The sequence below is a fragment of the Silene latifolia genome, chromosome X (genome assembly GCF_048544455.1).
Source record: "Silene latifolia isolate original U9 population chromosome X, ASM4854445v1, whole genome shotgun sequence".
Lineage (NCBI taxonomy): Eukaryota > Viridiplantae > Streptophyta > Magnoliopsida > Caryophyllales > Caryophyllaceae > Silene > Silene latifolia.
Genome location: NC_133537.1, coordinates 181,429,699 through 181,452,796, shown reverse-complemented (window position 1 = coordinate 181,452,796; position 23,098 = coordinate 181,429,699). Strand labels below are relative to the sequence as shown.

The 23,098-nt window shown below is 36.1% G+C and overlaps 1 protein-coding gene across 1 annotated transcript; it reads left to right on the top strand.

Moving 5' to 3' along the window:
• Positions 1-12,309: 12,309 nt before the first annotated feature.
• On the top strand, positions 12,310-13,254 carry LOC141618828 (uncharacterized). The gene is made up of 2 exons (XM_074435897.1): positions 12,310-12,475; positions 12,587-13,254. Exons 1-2 carry the CDS (start codon positions 12,310-12,312, stop codon positions 13,252-13,254), a joined length of 834 nt encoding a protein of 277 aa, XP_074291998.1.
• The last annotated feature ends 9,844 nt before the right edge of the window (positions 13,255-23,098 follow it).

The window sequence follows — 23,098 nt, the reverse complement described above, 5'->3', positions numbered from 1 at the left end:
ACCACCGCCCCCGCACGGCCGCACCACCACCTCACCCCAGCTACCACACCGCCGCACACCCCACACTTCACAGCCACCACCGCCGCACGATCTCCTCCGCACAGCAACCACCACAGCCCACACTCCCCTCCCTCACCAGCCACGACCGCCACCTCCACTCCTTCACCAGCCACCACCGCACACACGACCCCACTCCTTTCTCTCATTCCCCCTTACCACAACAGCCCCACAACCACCTCCACCCCGACCTCGATTTCTCGCCGCCTTCCTCCTCCCTCCACGCCCACTGCCGCTATCTCCTTTTTCTACTTCTCTTTTTGTTTCTTTTTTTCCAGATCTGGAAGTTGCTTAATTTTTTTTTCCAGAAACGACACCCCATATTTGGCTTTTTTCTTCTTTTTTTTTTTGTTTTTTTTTTGTATTTTTTGTTTTCGTTGGTATTTATATGGTTGTTGTGAGTGAAGTCGGTTTTCAGATTCATTTAACTTTTTTTTCTTTTTTGTCTCGTTTTTTCAGATTATTTCGTTTCTTTTTTTACAATAAATTTCAGATTTCTTTTTTATGTTTTTCATTTTCATTTTCTTTAGATTTCATTTTTATGTTGTGGGTGAAGTCGGTATATTTATTTTGTTTCGTTGAGTAAATATTTTAGATCTTTTTTTTATTTTGTGAATTTTTTTATTTTAGTCTTGCATTTACAAAGTACATCTCATATAATTTGTAAATTTTAATCTTAGATATATTTAAAATGTCGTCTCCTCATTTTTCTTTAATTGTTGTTGTATTAGATGGTTTTTATTTGTTAATTTTCATCTTAAATGTGCATTTTTTCTTCTAGAATTACTCTTTTTTCTGCTAAAATTACTCTTTTTTCGGTTAGAATTACACTTTTATTTTCATCTTAGAATTACTCTTTTTTCTACTAAAATTACTCTTTTTTTCGGCTAAAATTACACTTTTTTCTGTTAGAATTACACTTTTTTCTGTTAAAATTACACTTTTCTTCATTAAAATTACACTTTGTTCTGTTAAAATTATACTTTTTTTTTTTCTAGAATAACACTTTTTTTGACTAAAATTACACTTTTTGTTGTTAGAATTACACTTTTTTCTGTTAGAATTACACTTTTTTCTGTTAAAATTACACTTTTCTTCATTAAAATTACACTTTTTCTGTTAAAATTATACTTTTTTTTGCTAGAATAACACTTTTTTCGGCTAAAATTACACTTTTTGTTGTTAGAATTACACTTTTTTCTGTTAGAATTACAATTTTTTCTGTTAAAATTACACTTTTTTCATTAAAATTACACTTTTTTCTGTTAAAATTATACTTTTTTTAGTTAGAATAACACTTTTTTCGGCTATTGGACTAATGTTACACTCTCCATGGACTTGGTCATATTCTCATATTTTCATTGGACTAATGTTACACTCTCAATGGACTAAAATTACATTCTCAGTGGACTGAAATTATACTTTTCTGGACTAAAATTACACTTTTTTGGACTAAAATTATATTCTCCTTGACTAAAAATAACAATCTCATTGGACTGAAATTACACTTATCTGGACTAAAATAACACTTTTTGTCATTAAAATAACACTCGTAAAATGCTAAATTACAATAACTTGTGATAAAATTACAAAAATTCAAAATATTATTCGTTAAAATCACTCGAAAAGATTGAAGTTAAACTTGTCAAACGCTAAATTCTCGAAAATATTCACTAAAATAACACTTTTTGTCATTAAAATAACACTCGTAAAATGCTAAATTACAATAACTTGTGATAAAATTACAAAAATTCAAAATATTATTCGTTAAAATCACTCGGAAAAGATTGAAGTAAAACTTGTAAAACGCTAAATTCTCGAAAATATTCCTTAAAATTACACTTTTTGCTGTTAGAATTACACTCGTAAAATCCTAAAATGTCGAAAACTTGTCTCGAAAAAAAAAAACGAAAAAAAACCGAAACAGGAAAAATGTTAACAAAATTTTCATAAACTTTGAAGTATAAGACAAAATATGGTGTTAATTGTGTATGATAATGAATTAGTGAATGTATTATTAAAACTAGAGAGAGAAGTGAATTCATTAGTGTTAAGTGTTTTTGCTTTCAATCTCAACCTTCCACCATGCATGATCCAAGGGTTGTGGGAGGGACTTATGGACTCAAAAGATATAAGGGACTTATTTGAACTTGACACTATATATATATATATATATATATATATATATATATATATATATATATATATATATATATATATATATATATATGTTAGTTGTGATTAATTTACATACGGATATGATAATTTCACCTATGTACTGGTTTTTAGAAGTATTGAGTTGTTATTGTTTGCCTTATTCATGTTTAAGTTGTTCTGTTAAGGAGAATTGATTTGTATGAAGACCGATTATGGAAGGGGCTGTCTTAAAACTGTCATAAGTCGAGTTCTATAAATGATATTGGTTTGATTCTAATTTGAGGTGATAGCTTGTCTTCTTACAATAGGTCACACGCCCAAAATGAACAAGTAACGAGTGAGATATGACTGTTTTACGAAAACTGGACGTTGCTGAGAACTGTGTCGGAACTCGGTCGAGTAACTTTCATATTCGGCCGAGTAATCTTTCTGTGATAATTTTGTTCAGCTTTTGGATTCGAGAACTCGGCCGAGTAGTCTCATTATTCGACCGAGTGTCTTGTACTCGGCCGAGTACGTCATGTACTCGACCGAGTACCTCTTTGGGCGGTTGTTTTGAGTCGGCGGCTACGTTCTTACATATGTTTTGAGTCTTAGGTTATGTGCACACGTATGTTTTGGGTCTTAAAGCATTCTTTTACATATGTGACAGTCTTGATACGTAAGTTACCAGATGCTATGATGTGGGGAATGTCGGCTTATGAGGGACATGTGTTGGGTAGGGAGGACATGAGTTATATGTGGTTGTGAGGGATAGTGGAAAAGGAAAGGGAAGATTGATGAGCTTATCGAGGCAGGGAGCATGTTTTGTGAGATGTGGTGAGTGATATAGTCACGTGTTGAGTAATATAAAAGTAAGTGTATATGAGCAAGGGTGATGTAAGTGTAAAGAAACGTGAGAATGCAAAGATTGAGATGAGGGATGCGAATAGTGGCAAATTGGGATGTGTAAGGATTTATGGAGGGAGACGGTTAAGATTGTGTTGATTAAGGATATATGTGATGGAAGGTCGTTATTGAGGGATGGAAACGAATGGTGTATAATGAGATTGAGTTATGCCGCGATGTGTAGATAGTGGCCGAGTTTGGGAATTTGGATTATCAAGAGGTGAGCCTAGTGCGTAATTGTTTGGGCATTTAACAGTATGGGGTGAATTTTTGGTTTTCTAGGGATAAGAAAGGGAGATTCAACTAATTGAAGAGTAACCGTTAGTTGTGTGGACTTGATTGTGACAAGTGTGAGTGAGTAGTATGATGGGAGAGGATCAGTGATAAAAAAGAATGAGAAGATATTGATATGAATTAATAGAATTTGGGTTGTTGAGCAACAAGAAGGTAACCGGATTACTAAAGAGTTAGGTAGAAGAAGGAAGGAGATGAATTATTAATTGGTATTATTGGATGGAAGTAAGCTCGGAGAACATTGACCAAAGTTATGGAACATGAATATAAGGAATCATGGAAATGTGCGATAGCATCATGAGTGGGTGTGAGTTAATGGTTATATAGGAGTTAAGGACGACATGTTAGCCGTGAGTTTCGAGGTATTAAGGGAGTAAGAAGCTGGTAGAGTGTTTGCATGATATGAGATTTTGGTGGAAAGTTAGGTGACGATAAAATAAAGGATAGAAATGGAAAGAATGTTGAGGTAAATTTTGTTGATGGATTTGATGTTCGTTTTTTGGGATGATAACCAAAGAGAGGAAACGGATTATTATATTGAGAAGTGATAGTAAGAGAGTAGTTGCATGAAAGATGGTGGTGTCGTAGTGTTGTCACTAGTAGTTAAGGATGATGTTAAATGGGGAAGTTAGCCGTTCTAAAGAGGTTGATTTTGTGGAGGCCTGATTGGTTTGTATGGATGTGAGGGAGTATATGATGTGGATATAGGAGGTGTTTTCTAGTAGTTGGGTACTTATGATATAGTTACGTTTGTCGGGTGGTGATAATTGTGCGGATGGGTGGACATGTTATGAAAGGCATGTGAGTTAAGCTCGGGTGAGAGATATCCATAACCAAGTGGTAACTTACGTGATCAGGATTGGCTAGTTAGATTCGATTATGGGTCCATGATGTTTGTAAATCTTTGTGTGAGGTTCTGACGTCACGAGTAATGGTATGGTGTGATAGTTATGAGTCGTTAAATGAGTGTTCCGCGTCATATGTTATACTTGTATGTGGATGTATGATATCTGTAAGTTATACTGTGAGCTTCCGGCCTCATGAGTAATAGTATGGATGATATTCATAAGGTTATTATCTGTTATTGAGAAATGGCGAACTCCCGAACCCTGTATTGTCTTGAAGGAAATCCATCGATAAGATCTTAATGAGAATTTGAAACCCAACGGGGTCACTTGACCGAGTGCGGGTGCTAACTCGGCCGAGTAAGCGGGTACTCGACCGAGTGGACCCTCTACTCGACCAACTGGACCTGGTTCCAGAGGGTTATACATTCTGGAAAACTCGTCACTCGATCGAGTCGGTCATCCACTCGACCAAGTGGACTCATACTCGACCGAGTGCACTTGGCACTCGACCGAGTGGGTTCACACGGGTTGGGTTACTCGGCTTAAAGCCCTTATTTTTCCCCAATTCTTCATTCTTATGTTTATACCTTCATATATTCATCCCTTCCAACACCAAATTCTCCCAAAAACCTCCATTGTTGCTCTAACTTGCTTGGAATTCCTCTTATTTCTCCATCTTTCTCAACTAATCTCACTAATTTGGTCAAGGTAAGCTTATTTATCTTCTTCCATCTTTTTCCCCAAATTAGAATTTCTTTGATCTACTTCTAAATCCTTCAAGTTTTGCTAATTAATTATTCCTTTTGCTTAATTCATGGTACTAGTAAGCTTTTAATACCATTGTTGTTGATAAAAATCAAATTTTTGTGGAAAAATTTTGTCCACCATTGTAGAACTCGAAAAGTGGTGTTCTTGAGTCAATGATTGGATTTTGGTGATTGTTGTTGTGTATAGTTGGACAACAAAGGCCTAACCTTTGTTGTCATGAATGGATCTTGTATAAAATGTGTAAATTTCGTCTTAAAATTCCGTCTTAAATTTTCGAATTCTAAACAAGTGATGCCCAAATTTTGATTTTTCATGAACTAGCCTTTGTTTAATCACCTTGTAAGACTACTTTCTTGGTTGATAATGTATTATGTAAGCCAAAATGAAATCAATTTTGTCTTAAAATTTGGGTGAAAATTCTTCTAAGTTCTTCAAAAATTCTCACGAATAAGGCATTCTTAGGCCTTAATGGTGATCTTCCCATGTTGTAGTATTGAGGATTTTGGGATTACTACCACCTCATAAGAAGGATTAAAAGAAATTTTGTCTCAAAATCTTGAAAATTCGACACTAACCATATTAAATTTTAATTTATACTCACCACTTGTATTACTACTTGTTCAACTTAAAGATTTTCTTGTGATAGAGAAGCACTTCACTCACCCAAAATTCCTTTTTAATTTTTTTTTTTTGACAAGCCAAATTTTATTTCCACCAACTTTCACGAGATTGTTGTTAATGGTAATGTCATATAATCACATAAGTGAAACTTTGAAGTGTAGTGTGTCATGGATGATTCGAAATTGGACTAGTCGGGTGATGAATTGGGATAATACATGTAATCAAGGTCATGCTTAAACTCGTGTTATGTCACAAGGATCTTTACACTCCGGAAAAAATATTTTTTTTGTAACATAAGAAATATTTTGTAGGGGTCAATTAAATTACAAGAAGACTATAATCAAAATCCTTTGTATTTGGGGTGCTTATAAAATCGAGAGGTTGAGAAAGTTCTATCCATATTCAAAATTTGCTTCAAATTATTTTCTTTCCCGTTCCATATCTTGTGTGATCTTTTCTTGTAGCATGGCAAGGAACGCGAGAACCGGCCGTGGAAGGAACGCTTGCCAACCTCAATAAGAAGCACCGTCCGCTATCACCCTCCCTGACTACCCTTCCAAAGCTTTTGAGAGTGAGGAGCACCGAGACAAGTTTGAGGTCCTAGCCACTAGGAGGATGGCCCCGACCAAGTGTGTGTCGGTAAGTACCTTGGAAGCCCTAGAGATAGAGAAGGAGGTGCACAACATCTTCACGGTCCTTGGATTGGAGGGTTTGTACACCTTGGAGGAGATAAGTTACCATAACCTCACCCTCATGTTTTTGAGCTCCTTCACTTATAACAAGAAGACCCATAAGCTGAGTTTTAGACTCAAGAATACCTCCTTCAACTTAAGTAGTGATGCTTTTGCCGACCATCTAGGGGTGGGTTAGCGAGTTGTAGGTCACCATGACAAGATTTAGAAGGACACGAAAGCTTCAAAATATTACCACCTTTACACAAGCAAGGAAAAGGTTAGTGTAAGTAATATGAAAACTAGTGACATTGAGCACCCCGTCCTCAAGATTTTATTGCGCTCCTTGACCAACCTCCTCTATGGGAGGAGGGACCCGAGCAAGTTCAACTCCATGGAGGTATTAATCTTGAGCTCCTACCATAACCCTCGCCATGAAAGCCGTCTTCATTTCAATGTCGTATCTTTGGTGTGTCTTGCCCTTGAGAGGATGACCGAGGTGGACCAATTCTCCTTAGATTGTGGGGCGTTAGTGACTCGATTGGCCAAGAACATGTTAGCTTACGAACCGGGGGCGGTGGATGCACCCATGTCTAAAGAAGTGGTTTATTTTGATCTTGAATGGTTGAAGGCTAAGTCTTGGGTAGTAGATGGAGGGGAGGACGGCACATATTCTTGGAGGGTTGATGATGAGTGGTAAATGAAACTTTCCGCTGGTGAGGACCTACCCCCGACTTCCCCTTTAGAGAGAGCGGGATCAACCCGCCCCGAGGCCCAAATGTATAACATCCCTAGTAACCTCACCTTTGACTTTGAGGATGTCACCGAGAAATGGGAGGCACCCCCGTTACCTCCCTCACCTCGTCCTCCCGTTGACGTTGACTAACCTTAGAGATTGATCTTGACCTTGGGAAACTTTACGAGTGATGACTTGTGACGTGGTGAGTTTTGGTTTGTGTGGTACTCGATCTAGCTGAGGCTACTCGATCGAGTAGCTTTGGAGCTCGATCGAGTAGAGGTCACTTGATCGATTAAGTCTGTTACTCGATCGAGTAACGAGTTTGCAGCGGGGAATTATAAATCGATAACCGTGAAACCTGAAATCATTTCTGCACTTTCTTCCTAAACCTAGATGCCGCCACCTCCCTTCTCCTTCACCATAATCCTTACCTTGAGGCTCTTTAAGGATGCTTACACCATGAGGATGGGATGCTTGAGACGGCTAGCGGTCTTGACGCCGGATTACAATGAATAGATATGTTATCGTCATCATCATCATTACCATTGTTTTCAGTTAGGTTTGTAGTAGTAGTGATAGATGGTTGTACTGTTTGTATAGGTGGTTTGCTTGGTTAATTGGTATCTTTTAGTTGGGCGCAGGATCGCTGCGGTTCGCTAAAGGTAGGTTCGCCTACTCAGTACTGTTGATTGTCTAGAGAGTCTATTGATGTTGTTTGGTTGGTTTAGTGTCGGTATTCATGATTGGTTGTGGTAGTTGGTTGGACTTGTGTTGTTTTGGTAATCAGTGTTGTGGTACAGCTGATTGTGATTGTTTATCTGTGGTTCTCGAGGTGCGCCCTCGACTGAGTGGAGTCACTTGCGGGAGCGGCTTCACACCCGTAGTTCGCCCTCCGTGGAACCCGCCACGGGAGGGGATGTGCATATTAATGGACATGGGTTTATCGCTCAGGTAGATGAGCGAGGCTTAGGTGGGAACGACTGCGGTCCCCCACTGGCAGGGCTGGTCCAGTGGACAGTTAGTGTTGGTGGTTGGTTGGAGGAGATGTGGTGTGTGTGTTGTTATGCTTGTGTTGTGTCTATTTTATATGTTTTCTCCCTCAGTTGCTGACCTTGTATGGTTTGTCTTGTTTTTTGTTTCTGTTGTGTCTGCCGTGATCCACTATGGTGAGCAGTCTGTCTCAGCAGGTTGTTGTTGGATGATAGCTGGGTGCTTGGAGGGACGAGTTTATCATGAGTCACGACAGAATTAGTTCACGTAGCTGATAGTGGTTATTGAGTTGTATCTTTTATATCATTAGTTTTCTTAATCGCTTGTAATATAACTTAAACGTTCTTTTATCGACTTTTGTTTATTACAGTCCTCGGGCAACCGAGATGGTAACACCCTTATATGCTGGGGAAGGTCTTATTAAGGCTCTTTGGTATATGGGGGTGTTACAAAGTGGTATTAGAGCGACGATTTTGGAACCTGTAACAAATGAACCTAATGAACATAGAGAATCTAATAAAATGAACCTGGTGCATGTACGTTGGGAGCCCCAGCTGATGCTTGATTTTGGGTGAGTAGGCGCCCTCATTTCAAAATCACGGCCCCATTATGCTTAAGCCAGTCACCGGTTAGAGGAATATCGGGTCGGGAATTACGTGCCTAGTGTGTATAATGGTTATGTTAGAAATGACTGTGATGGAGTCTTTATGAATGTTAGTATGTGTAACTGTGATGAGGAACTGTGTAAGTCTGGGGTTGAGTTGAAGTGTGTATGGAAGTAGTGGAAGTGTGAAGTGTGAAGTGTTTATAATGATAGATCATAGATCCTAATTAGACACTCTAATTAAATGTCAAATTATCTCATAACTTGAGTTTATGTGATCTATGTAACATGCATTCAAATATAAAAGCATAAAAAGAATGTCAAGGAAAAACAATTTCCTTACATAGATTTTTATGGTAATATGGGCACAATCAAGATCTCCTACCATGATTGTTCTTGTGCTTATAACAAAAGGATGATCCTCCTAATAAATCTTCAAAGAGAAGATCTCCTAATAATGTGCACCCAAGAACTCAACCCAATTAATCTAAAAAGTATTTACTAGTAACTAGTTAGAATTATTCCCTTGATAATTTGTAAATATTACTAACACTCTTAGTAATTATTCATTTTAGTTTACTAACAACTTAGTAAAGGATGATAATTATTTTAGAGAGATAAGTAGTTTTTGTTCACATGCATAACACATGAATGAGCTAGCTTGCAAAAATGAACAAAAATTGGTCTTAATAGAGGAGGAAAACCGGGTGGGAGGGATAGTGTGTAGGAGTGGACTTGTTTTAATTTTTGTCTAAAACCATTATGACATGCACAATGATCATATGACACTTATGGAAGAAAAACAAGTAAAAGTGAAATGATAATGATCATCCACTAACTTCATTTACACGGTCCAATGTCCCATTTACGGGTCCATTTTAGTTCTTATATTTGTCGCACAAATACGTGTAAATTTTATTTAAACATCGTTTCATGTTTAAATACTTCCAATTAATTTCGTCCAAATCACTCCGTAAATATATGTGTACTGGTACACATATTATTTACGTACTAATATTAATCACATTAATCAATTAGTATAATTTTTAGTGAATTAACAATTAATTAACTAAAACCCATCTCCCAAAATTTATTATTCAATTATCACATAATTAAATAATAACTGCCGTGCCTCGAGTTCGCAACTCGAAATTTCTCTAAAGTACTCGACTAACCTTTTAGTCTATAAATCAAGGGACTAAATAAATTGTATCTCATACAATTAATTAGTTGTCAATTCGGGTTCGTTCCTTTAGGTGTGACCGAAAGAGATCAGTTGATCACCGCCGTCTCACGACAATAACGTCAAACTCTAGTCAGCCAACCGTTATCAATTTACGTTAATCAACTGAGGAGGATCAAATAATTAAATATCTGATGATATTCCTTTAATGAGATTAATTATGTAAACGCACTATTGTGGGAACTCCAACAATCTCCCACTTGTCTGACACACGGTGGGCGCTACCAATTCTCTTGTCCGTTTTAATCTCCCACTCAATGCAAGGTGTCTTTCAGGTTGCGCTTTCACATGAACATATCGCGAGTGGTTTTCTCGATCGGGAGTGCGACTACCTGACCGGAAAAATATCTAACAGCTTACTTCCGAGCATGGCCACGCATTTGTAGTCATTAACTCCTGGAGTGGCCTTGAGATATAGTTACCCAACGTGGGTGGACAATTCCTGTCTGCCCTATCTACCCTATTGCACAGTACAGATCACCATGACCTAGTAAATGCCCTTTGGTCTCCTTTCACGGCACGACCTAGGACAAAAACCAAAGTCACTCGGAAACTGCACTTGCTTAGATAATAGTCTCCAGTCAAAAGAATCGACTCATAGGAACGTCTTAGAGATTTCTGCCACGACCAGGCGTCTATAATAGAACTTAGGGACTCTCTAAATGGTCACTGTCCGGCAAAGTGTCACAGACTCTGCCTATGTAATCGACTAGTCATCACGTATGACCTTATGGTGTTGACCAACCATCAATCGACTTATAATCTAGTCACTCCGAGACGTCACCTCATTAAGTGACTAGGAACAAAATACAATGTTCATCTTGTTCACTTGAATAGTGTTCAACATTGTCTCCACAACTTATTCAGATAAACAAGGTATTCAATGTTTTCAGTCAAACCGAATAATTGAGTTCTTAAAGAAACTCTAACAATGAATGCGATCATAGTAGAGGCCGCCAAAGATAACAATAAGAACAAGTAAAAATTGACTCAAAACCCTAATGAGAGGAGATAATCAGGCGATTTACAGGCGATCAATTTTCAACAAGACGATCAACTCTCAATATTAGGGCAAACTCTTCTCTACATTATGGCTAGGAATTCGGCTACAAAGTCTAAGAAAAAGCAATCTGCTAAAAGTGCTAGTTCAAAAAAGAAGTCTACATCAAGCCGTAATGGTGGGGGAATGAAGGGGCCATCAGAGGCAGATGTATTACGCACAAAGCCCATGCATGAGGTTAACGGAGTGACAGGGCTTTCTTTTGATGATGAAGAGGAGCCGGCTGAGAATATCCAGTGGGTCACAAATCGTGGTAAGAAACCTGTATCAAAAACACAAACTATTAATCAAAAGGACAATCAGGTTATATTTGAGACTCCCTTAAATCAACAAAATGAGAATCAGGTTATACTTGAGACTCCCTCAACTCAACAAAATGAAAATCAGATTATAATTGAAACACCATCAGTTCTGATGGATTCATCTTCTGCTAGTGTTCCCGAAATCCTACAGTTTACTGCTGAGGATGTGCAGGAGGAAGTGGAGTATTGGAATCAGGCTGTGGTATGTTTTGTTCTAGGAGCAAATCCTCCATGGGAAGTGTTGGAGGGGTTTATTTATCGAATATGGAGCAAATATGGTATTGACAAGATTTATTTCCTTCCAAATGGGATATTTCTTGTTAGATTCAAAACTATGCAGAGTAAAGAAGAAGTATTGAAAGCTGGTTATCACATGTTTGACAATAAACCACTAGTGGTTAAAGCATGGCAAAGCAATGTGGATCTCCTTAAAGAGGAGGTGAAAGTGGTGCCAGCGTGGATTAAACTTTATGGATTACCATTAAAATTTTGGGGTAAATGTTTGTCAAAAATTGCTGCATTGGTGGGACCTTATGTTAAGTCTGATCTAGCTACAGAGGCCAAAACCAGATTGGGTTTTGCACGAGTTATGGTTGAATTACTGGTTGGACACAAATTCCCCACTAATGTACAATTTAAAGATGAAAATCGTCAACTATTGAAGATTAAAGTAGAGTATGATTGGAAGCCTAGTGTGTGTTTGAAATGCAAAGGTATGGGGCATGAAACTAAGGAGTGCATGAAAACTCCAGCAAAGAAACAGTTACTACCTGTTGTTCGTAAAGAGTGGAGACCAGTGCCTAAGGTTCCATCATCTTTGTCTGTGACTGAGTTTCCTGTATTACAAAGAAATCCAAGTACTCCTAGGCCTGCACAAAAACAAATTGAGGAGGAGGATGAGAGTGATGTTGAGGAAACTATCGACTTGGATGAAATTGAAAAGCAAGAGAACACTGCAAAGAAAATTGGCGACCCTCCTAATCAAAATGTGTCTCATGAATAATATTGGATTTTGGAATGTGAGAGGCTTCAATAATGTAAATAAACAGAAAGTAGTTAAGAATTTTATGAATAATCAGAGGGTAGGTTTGTTTGCTTTGCTTGAGACTAAAATCAGTGGTGGTAATGTGGGTAATATATCACTCAATTTGTTTGATGGCTGGAGTGTTACTACTAACAATCATACACATAAAGGTGGGAGAGTTTGGTTGTTATGGCAGCCACAATTGTTTGGTGTGTAGATTGAGAGCTATAATCCCCAGTTTATTCATGCTAAAGTCACTGTTGCTGTAACTGGGAAGTGATTTTTCATTACTTTGATTTATGCTTTCAATGAGGGGAAAGATAGAGTTGATTTATGGAGATGGTTGAAAGATTTTGCTCATACTTGCAATGATCCATGGGCGCTAGCTGGAGATTTTAATACTGTATTGAGTCCTACTGAGAGGTTAGGAGGGCAGACTAGAGATAATGACATGGATGATTTTCTGGATTGTGTAACTGCTTGTGGGATGATTGATATTCAGGCCACTGGTGCTTTTTTTACTTGGACTAATGAACAGGATGCAGAGCACAGGAAGTATAGTAGGCTGGATCGTTTTCTAGTCAATTCTGCTTGGCTGACTGAATACCCAGATATGGTTGGACATTTTCATCCTGAAGGGCTGTTTGACCATAACCCATGTGTAGTGTCCAACAGGAATTTGGGAGTTACTAGGAATAAAAGTTTCAAGTATTTTAATATGTGGGGACAAGCTTCAACTTTTATTTCTAGGGTTAATGAGGTCTGGGATAAGAATATTAATGGCACCAAAATGTTTTGTATTGTCAAGAAACTCAAAGGGTTAAAGGATGTTTTAAAAGAACTTAATAAAGAATGCTATTCTGATATTGAGCTCAAAACTGGAGAAGCAGAAGCGGTGTTGGCTGCTATTCAAACTCGGCGAATTGATCCTATGAATCCCTCTGTTATTAATCAAGAAAAAGAAGCTATGGGGAAACTCGGAAATTGACTAAAGCTAGAGATAGTTTCCTCCAAAGAAAAAATCCAAAACTAAGTGGCTGGAGGACGGAGATGTTAATTCAGCCTATTTTCATGATGTAATCAGGAAGAGGTGTATGAGAAATACTATCATTCAAATTGAAGATGAATATGGAATGATATGCAACACTACTACTAGCATTCAGGGTGCTTTCCTAGAATATTACTCTGGTTTATTAGGTAGTAGAAGAGAAACAGAAAGAGTGAGATGTTCAGTACTGAGTTATGGAAATTTTTGTACTGAGGAACATGCTGATATTCTTAATAAGCCAGTGCTCTATGAGGAGGTTAAGCAGGATGTCTTTTCTATTCCTATTGACAAGGCCCCAGGCCCAGATGGTTACACTAGTGGTTTTTATAGGGACTCATGGGATTTGATTGGAAGTGAAATTGTTGCAGCTGTACAAGACTTCTTTAATACTGGTCAGTTATTGACTCAAGTGAATGCAACTAATATTACTTTAATACCTAAATGTGAGAGGCCCAAATCTGTCAAGCAATTTCGACCTATTTCTTGTTGCAATGTGATTTACAAGATTATTTCTAAGCTTCTTTGCAACAGATTAGCCCTAGTTCTACCTGACATTATACATGAAAGTCAAGGGGCATTCATTCAAGGGAGGTCAATTATTGAGAATGTATTGATTTGCCAGGACATTGTTCATCAATATTCCAGGAAAAATGTCTCTCCTAGATGTTTATTCAAAATTGACTTACAGAAGGCTTATGATACTGTAGAATGGGATTTTGTGGAGCAATTATTGATTGGGTTGAGGTTCCCTGTTAAATTTGTTGAACTACTCATGGCTTGTATCACTACTACTTCTTATACATTGGTCCTAAATGGTAATAATTTTGGGTATTTCCAGGGCAAGAGAGGACTCAAACAGGGAGATCCAGTGTCACCTCTTATTTTTACAATGTGTATGGATTATTTTACAAGACTCATTGCTTTTGCTACTACTAGATGGCCTTTTCACTATCATCCTTTATGCAAAGCTATTAAGTTAACTCACCTTATGTTTGTTGATGATTTGTTGATGTTCTGCAAAGGGGATGCTCCTTCTATTCTTCTGCTCATGAAAGCCTTTACTTCCTTTTCTAATGCCTCAGGACTGCAAATGAACAACACTAAGTCAGAAATTTTTTTCAATGGCATGAGGGAGGAGCTGACACATGATATTCTTTCAGTCACTGGGTTCCAGGAAGGAAAAAATGCCTTTCAGGTATCTGGGAGTTCCTATTCAGCCAGGTAAAATATCAAAACAAGAATGTAGTAGTCTGGTTGAGAAAATGGTGACAAGAATTAGAAGCCTTGGAGCAAGAAAACTATCCTATGCTGGTAGAGTTACTCTTATCAATTCAGTTCTTAATACTTTGTATAACTACTGGGCTGCAATGTTTATCGTACCAAAGGCTGCCATTAAGAGGGTTGAGGCTATTTGTAGAAATTTCATGTGGGATAGTACTACTGAGTATCACAGAGTACCATTGGTGGGCTGGGATAGAGTCACCATGACTAAAGATGCAGGAGGACTAGGAATTAAGAGAGCTAGTATTTGGAATATTGCTTCTGTAGGGAAACTGGTCAACTGGATATATACGAAATCTGACAGACTTTGGATTAAATGGATTGACAGTGTATACCTTAAAGGGGTCAATTGGCATGACTATATTCCTTCAAATGATTCTACTTGGACCTGGAAGAGTATATGTAAGGTGAAGGAGAAGCTTAAACAGGGGTTCAATGACAACTGTTGGACTCCCCACTCTAAAGGTTACACTATAAGTAATGGGTATAATTGGCTGAATGGAACTAGTCCTAGGCAGAACTGGGCACCTATTGTCTGGAATGACTGGAATGTTCCTAAACATTCATTCAATTCCTGGCTTATTCTGCAGGAAGGTATTAATACCAGAATGAAATTGTTTGCCTATGGGGTCAGTCAGGATGACAGATGCACCATCTGTGAGGCTCATACTGAGACTATTGACCACATTTTAAATAGGTGTGATTACAGCTGCAGAATCCAGAAGTACATCGAAGATTGGATTGGGCGAGCATTCCCGACCATCAATGAATTAATACATACTAATCATAATAGCATGAAATGGAAAGCCTTAGCTATGATTATAACTACTTACAGATATATGATATGGAGGCAACGTAATCGAGCTAGAGTTGAGCTTACCCTGATGAGACCTGAAAAACTGGCAGCTGAGATGAAGATGATGATGCAGTTGCAGGTACGGAGACGAGTGATGCTCAAGGAGGATATGAGTGAAGGATAAATCAGAGATCGACTGGGATTTGTATGATTGAGATCGTTCTTTGAACTGGAATATCTTGCCACAATCTGTGATAGAAGACGAGAAAATAAGGAGTTAGGTTGATTTTTGGAGATCTGGAAAGGGCTGTTATTCTTTTATGGTCTTGAACTCAGTTACTTTGACTGAGTTTGGAGATAAGGGGTCTACTTGCTTTTTGTTGTAAAATATGTCGATAGGGCTTGAGGTTATTTGAGACTTAGGTCTTAAATATCTCTCTTTGTTTGTATCTCTCTTTGATCTTTTCTTATATATTTTACTCACATTTCACCAAAAAAAAAAAACAATGAATGCGATCATCACTTATGTAAATATCAATACTCTATCCAATATTTACATAACGATCTTTAGCAATTAAATTATACTCCTCAATTCACATTGAGATGACATAACCATCATGTCTACCTTATGCCAACGGCTTTGGTTAGAGGATAAGCAACAGTTGCATCATTCTAATTTCCATTGCTATTTTCCTTTGTTCTATGCAATCTTTTCATCACATAGAGCATTTCTAAGTACACGTCTAAACAAGTTTTTAGACTCTGGTTCTAAAGCCAGTCAAACACTCCCACTGTTTTCACAGTCTTTCGGGTGACGATATTCGGCTAACATAACTACTCTAGTTCCATTAAATTCCGGATATCAACTGTCTCTTATACAACATCGGATGTTGTAATGTACTTATCTTTCGTTCATGATTTATACGTAAAACACTTATACAAATCCTTCATATGACATCTTTTATGTATGACTCCTCATATATATATATATGTATAACTTCTTATACATGTATAACTTCTTATACATTTTATTCTTTATGCACATAACACTTTTACATGCAAACCATTCCTTAACGAGGCCCATAACATCTTATAAGCATAGGAATGTTTCCGTGTAATCCTTTTACACAAAATTCACAAATTCTTCCAAACTGCAAGAGTAAATCCTCAGTGCTTCTCAAGTACTCAAGGATGCTCTTGATAATTATCTAGTGACACTCACTAGGAAATGATTGGTAATGACTTCTCATATTTTCAATATGATAAGTCCCGACGAGAGCATCTTTTAGCATATTTAATAGATCCTGCAGCGGAAGCAAAAAGATCATATTAATTTGTTCAACAACTTGAATGAGTCAAGAATCTTAGCACATAAGTCTCTTGACCAAGATGCTAGTATCCATGGAGATCTATCTCATTAGATCCGGATATTTAAGATACGCCATGATACTCTCAAGTATTTACCCGAGAATATTTCTAGTCATTAATATGTCAAACACATATTTTAGACTAAGATATAACACCTTAGCTACATTTCTAGTCAATCATATGTCAAGCACATATTTTAGACTAAGAAATATCACCTTAACTCCCACTAAACTCCATGTATCATCATGTTATCTCGACACTCGAGTAATACCGTTTTGATAGACTACATGATTGAACCCAAAGTTCCAACTCTTTGACGTATATAGATCACAAAAGGAATCTTCCAAGCATGCTAGGCTTCTTAGCATTGACAACATCAACAAAACTTCTCCCTTCATAAGATACATTCAAGGAGAAAGTTTCGTTATCCTTTTGCCTAAACTCATCATCATGAGAGGCTATATTGCTAAGACCATACGAATTGATAAAGACATTTGGGTTGTCACAAACTCTCTATAACCAACCCAAATTTTAAACGTCTTATGTAACCTTTACGACAAGATCAAGGTAACCAACCAAAGTATTCACCTTAAATCAAGTCTCGAAAACATCTCATGTTTCCTTCCTTATCGCATCGTGTGCAAGGAGATCAATTCGAATTGCATGGTGACACACCATCACATAGAGTTCATACAATAGAAAAGCCTTTGATGAGGGTTTAAGATTCGTAACTTTTGAAAAGTAACGCAATATTATCGCAAAATTATCTCCTTATAACCACTGACCACTGAGCCACAATAAAGAACGTCTTCTTGCATTATACTCAGTTTGTGGGTCTTGGACTTCCGTAAGTTCAAAATTTCTCCCACTCTGTCTTCCATAAAATGAAAATCTTTCTGGAAAGACAGTATTATGAGCCACAAACTCTTTGTTCTCGTTTTGGAGGAGTAAAAAACCAAGTGGTTCAATTTTGGATAACCCTCACAAATACACAGATTGGTTCTGAACATAAACATTTATGATCCCAAATTTATAAAAAGACAAGTTAGGGACTCTCCCTATCCATATCTCATATGGAGTCATTTAGGCTATTATAGTCGGGTTTTAAATTTTTAGTGAGAAAATAGCTTACAAAATTGCGAAAAACTTCAAACTATATCTCATAAAGTTCGGTTTATATACTTGACTACACCATACTCTATGGTGTACCAAGGAGAAGGTATTATGTGAAGTTGTTCACAGTCTTCTTAGTGATTATCAAGATCATTACTTGATATTACCCATTTGATCTTCAAAGTCATTACTTTGAAACTTCCGATCAACATCTTGATCTTGACGTGCTTTTGGTTTACTACTTCATTTTGAAAATATTCCACGTTTCAAAAATCACTTTTATGTCTTATTAAATAGATATGAGGTTTTATATCTACTTAACATTACGGTAAAAGTAACGAAGTATATATATATATAACCAACTATCGGCCTTAAGTATCAGTATGTATATGGTCAATCACCTCACTATTGTGTTTCTTTTCTGCAAAAGAAAAACATAATACATGCACACATACCATAAGACTCACAATCAAATGGATGTTCAATGTGCTTTTCGTTTACTCGTTTGAAACGAATTTACTTGAGGTTTGATCAATTGGATTCACCAGATTAGAGACTTTAAAATCTACAAGATAGTATAACATTTAGTTTTCGTGAAGAATGTAAAATTCCTCTAACTTAAGTGATCTAAACCAACCACCAAGTTATCATAGGAGTAGGTACAACATTTTGTTTTAAATCACATGAGTGATGCCTTCTATGTATAAACATAGATAATTACATTCTTTTAAAACCAAATTTAGGTACATTTGTCCTTATCGAAATCATTGCTACTTTAGCTCTATTTCGATACAAAAATGTCCTATGCTAGACGTCTTACGTTTTGTCAATTCATGTAAACTTCATTACAAAGAAATGACCCGTACTTGGTATCTCATACCAAGATAGTGGAACTAGCCCATCCATTGAGTAGATGCCTCTTTCAACTTTGTTCTATCGCATACATCTAGGGTTGATTCTTCTTAACTCCCACTCACTTTCACATTCCTCTTAGCTTCAATCAAGCAAAAATGAATCTCATGAATACCTCTCTTCATGTCATTCGTGATATTTTATACACTTAGTAAGAGTGAATTACTATAAAGTGAGTGCAACATGTGGCAAAATCTCAACTTCTTGCGAAATTGGACTACCTAACCGTTCAATTGTTATCATATGACTAAACTCTTTAGCGCATAAACAATCGATTTGGCTTTATCGAAGTGAGCCATTTGACGGTATCATATTGGAGTATTATAAGTGTTTTTGAAAACTCTTTTCGCAAAGTTTTGTTTTACACTTGAGTAATCAAAACTAATATGTCATCATCATGATGGAGGTGTCACTTACGAAATCAAGACTCTCTTGATAAAATGTGACATCCTTTTAAACTCGTAATATGAGTTTGCAACATGAAACCCCTTTTTAATATGTATGGACGTTAATTAAGTTGTATAATAACCGCAAAAAATCGTTGTAAGCTTATGTAGGTGAATTGGTAAATCATGTTACCAATCTTTAATTCCTTCAAAGAAACCACTTTCTATGAAAGAATGAAACAAGCAGAACAATAAATAGAGAAAGGAGGATGAAATGCGCGATGTCATACATTTATGAGAATGAACGAAAAATAGAAAAAATTAACATTCAATGTTTTAATTTTACTTGTGAAACATCTGTAACAAGTTTTAACATTTATATAATGATCTCCCACTAAATTATATAAATGATTCCAAGACCCAAATATTAAACAAAAATGAGCATCGCTTGGCGAAACATCCCATAATTGTGTAAATTCGGTAAGTCACGTTGAGTAATTCTAGCTCTAGAACTCTTGGTCGACGAATTTCCTTAAATCCATCTACTAGCCCCGGAACACAAGACCGTCTTATATCCCATTGAGTCCAACCAATTTTGGCGTGTGAAAACCGCTTACCACCCTACTTACTCAAGGTAAAAAGAGAACACCCTGCTTGGGCGAGCGTGACTCTAATGAATAAGAGATTCATAGGTGTTACTAATTGGTAAGGCTAATCTCAAATTTAGTTATGTGAGAGATCTTGTCAATTTAGTCATAAATTCCCGATAAGTGCACTAAGTCGGTGAATGTAAATGACGTGAATTGACAACCGCGAAAATAAAATGCATGTGAATGGCGATTTTGGCATGCGCGAAAATTAAAACAAGCAAACAAGTAAGCATATGAATAAATCCTAGTATGGCCACCTAGTTAATAAAAACTAGACTATTACATATCGGAAACCAACTCCTTGGTCCCTTGCATCTTCATTCCAAAAGTGGCTCCTTCTTGTGGGATTTGGAACACCTTCCAAAAATAGACTCCGTCTCGATGTAATCCGTCTTTTGGAAACGCCGGTAAGAATAACTATTACAATTGAATTACATAGCTATTCCTATTATACATTAATTAATAAAATAAATAAAACTATTAATTAATTACAAACCGACGATACGAGATCAAATTTAATTTACAAACAAGTCGATATTCCCATTCATTTTGGGTAATAACGATTAAAATAAACTAGGCCATACTAGGTACAACAAGATAAATACTTTAAATAAATGACAATCATTCATTAAACTTAAATAAATATGCTTAAAATGTTGTAAAAAGTTGCCAAAATCGCCCTATCAATCAATCGTTGGTATCCATCTCGATTTTTGTGGATTTAATCGATTTTTAAATTGTAAAAATCAATAATCAACTCTTAAATCTCATTTAAGTCCAAACTAATTTTTCAAACTATTTTGGACCTAAAAATTAGTCCTCACTAATTTTATGATGAAGAATTAGTTTGATTTGGTGATATTTTGCTAATTTAATCGGTAAAAACATAATTTTTAAGTAATAAATCCAAAATAATTGAAAAATTACCCAAAAAATTGAAACAAAACTTTTGAGGATTCTGGAACACTCCCAAGAACACCAAAATGTCAAAAAAATTACCAAAAAATCCGGATAAAGTTTATGAAGAAAAAGATAAATATTTATCGGTTTTTAACCACTTAAACCAATAAACATCAAAACTAGTTGAAATCATATTTTAAACTTCACTTTTAACTTTTAAATAATATTTTCAAATGTACATAAATTTATCATGGGCAGGAACAAATAGTTCGAAATTATGATTAATTTATTTCACTTTTATCGACTTTTATCTCATAAAATCAATAAACATGCAAAACATCAAACCAACCTTCAAACTTTTTCATACAATCTGTAGAAATTATGCATGAAACACCATAAAAATTCCATAACCCGAATCAACATTTAACTATTTTTAGTCAATTTTTAACTAAAAAACGGCATTTTGACTCGGTTTTCTACGAAAAATAATTAAAAATAGCAAAATAACTTCATAAATCACCAAACTTAACCACAAATCTTTTGAGATCATAAGGTATGCATGTCCAAAACGTTTCATGCTAAAACCACTTCTAACACAATTTTTGAGTTTTTATAAATTATCTCATAATTTATTAATATACTTAAAATCAACATGCAAATTACAAGCCTAAGCTCTGATACCACTTCATAGATCATAGATCCTAATTAGACACTTTAATTAAATGTCAAATTATCTCATAACTTGAGTTTATGTGATCTATGTAACATGCATGCAAATATAAAAGCATAAAAAGAAAGTTAAGGAAAAACAGTTTCCTTACATAGATTTTTATGGTAATATGGGCATAATCAAGATCTCCTACCTTGATTGTTCTTGAGCTTATAACAAAAGGATGATCCTCCTAACAAATCTTCAAAGAGAAGATCTCCTAACAATGTGCACCCAAGAACTTGCCAATTAATTTACCAATTAATTTACTAGTAACTAGTTAGAATTATTCTCTTGATAATATGTAAATATTACTAACACTCTTATTAATTATTCATTTCAGTTTACTAACAACTTAGTAAAGGATGATAATTATTTTAGAGAGATAAGTAGTTTTTGTTCACATGCAAAACACATGAATGAGCTAGCTTGCAAAAATGAACAAAAATTGGTCTTAATAGAGGAGGAAAACCGGGTGGGAGGGTAGTGTGTAGGAGTGGACTTGTTTCAATTTTTGTCTAAAAATATTATGACATGCACAATGATCATATGACACTTATGGAAGAAAAACAAGTAAAAGTGAAATGATTATGATCATCCACTAACTTCATTTACACGGTCCAATGTCCCATTTACGGGTCCATTTTGGTTCTTATATTTGTCGCACAAATACGTGTAAATTTTATTTAAACATCGTTTCATGTTTAAATGCTTCCAATTAATTTCGTCCAAATCACTCCGTAAATATACGTGTACTGCTACACATATTATTTACGTACTAATATTAATCACATTCAATTAGTACAATTTTTAGTGAATTAACAATTAATTAACTAAAACCCGTCCCCCAAAATTTATTATTCAATTATCACATAATTAAATAATAACTGTCTTGCCTCGAGTTCGCAACTCGAAATCTCTCTAAAATAATCGACTAACCTTTTAGTCTATAAATCAAGGGACTAAATAAATTGTATCTCATACAATTAATTTGTTGTCAATTAGGGTTCGTTCCTTTAGGTGTGACCGAAAGGGGTCAGTTGATCACCGCCGTCTCACGACAATAACGTCAAACTCTAGTCAGCCAACCGTTATCGATTTACGTTAATCAACTGACGAGGATCAAATAATTAAATATTTGATGATATCCCATTAATGAGATTTATTATGTAAACGCACTATTGTGGAGGACATTAACTCCAACATATAGTACGTGACAGTGTTGTGTGATGTGGAAATAGTAATGTTTTCTAAATCTTTCTATGCGTGCTAGTTCATACAGGGATTGCGAGTCTTGAATGTGTAATAATAAGGAGTTGTAAGTCTTAGTATGCGTGTAATTACGTCAAGGGATGGTACGTTTTATGTTGGGTGGTAGAACTTATCAAGTGATAATTAGAATTACAAAGGATGAATGGTTGAGTACTTTTATGATATGGTATAGTTACGTTGAGTAATCTAGTTGATAATTTGTGGTGACTTAATTGAACTGTTAACAAACTTGGATGGTATGTGATGGTTTAATGTTAGATGAATGACTACGATAGTATAAGTATAAGTTGTATTGTTGGAAGTTGCATATGCGTGATTAGAAGTAAAGTGATGTGTCGAGTGTATGTATGAATAAGTTAATGGTGTAGTAAATCGTTTTGCGTAAAGTTCGTTACAG

Coding starts and splice junctions, on each gene's coding strand:
- LOC141618828 (XM_074435897.1), top strand. CDS start 12,310: ATGAATAATCAGAGGGTAGGTTTGTTTGCTTTGCTTGAGACTAAAATC. Junction 12,476..12,586: donor ATGGCAGCCACAATTGTTTG/GTGTGTAGATTG, acceptor ATGAGGGGAAAG/ATAGAGTTGATTTATGGAGA.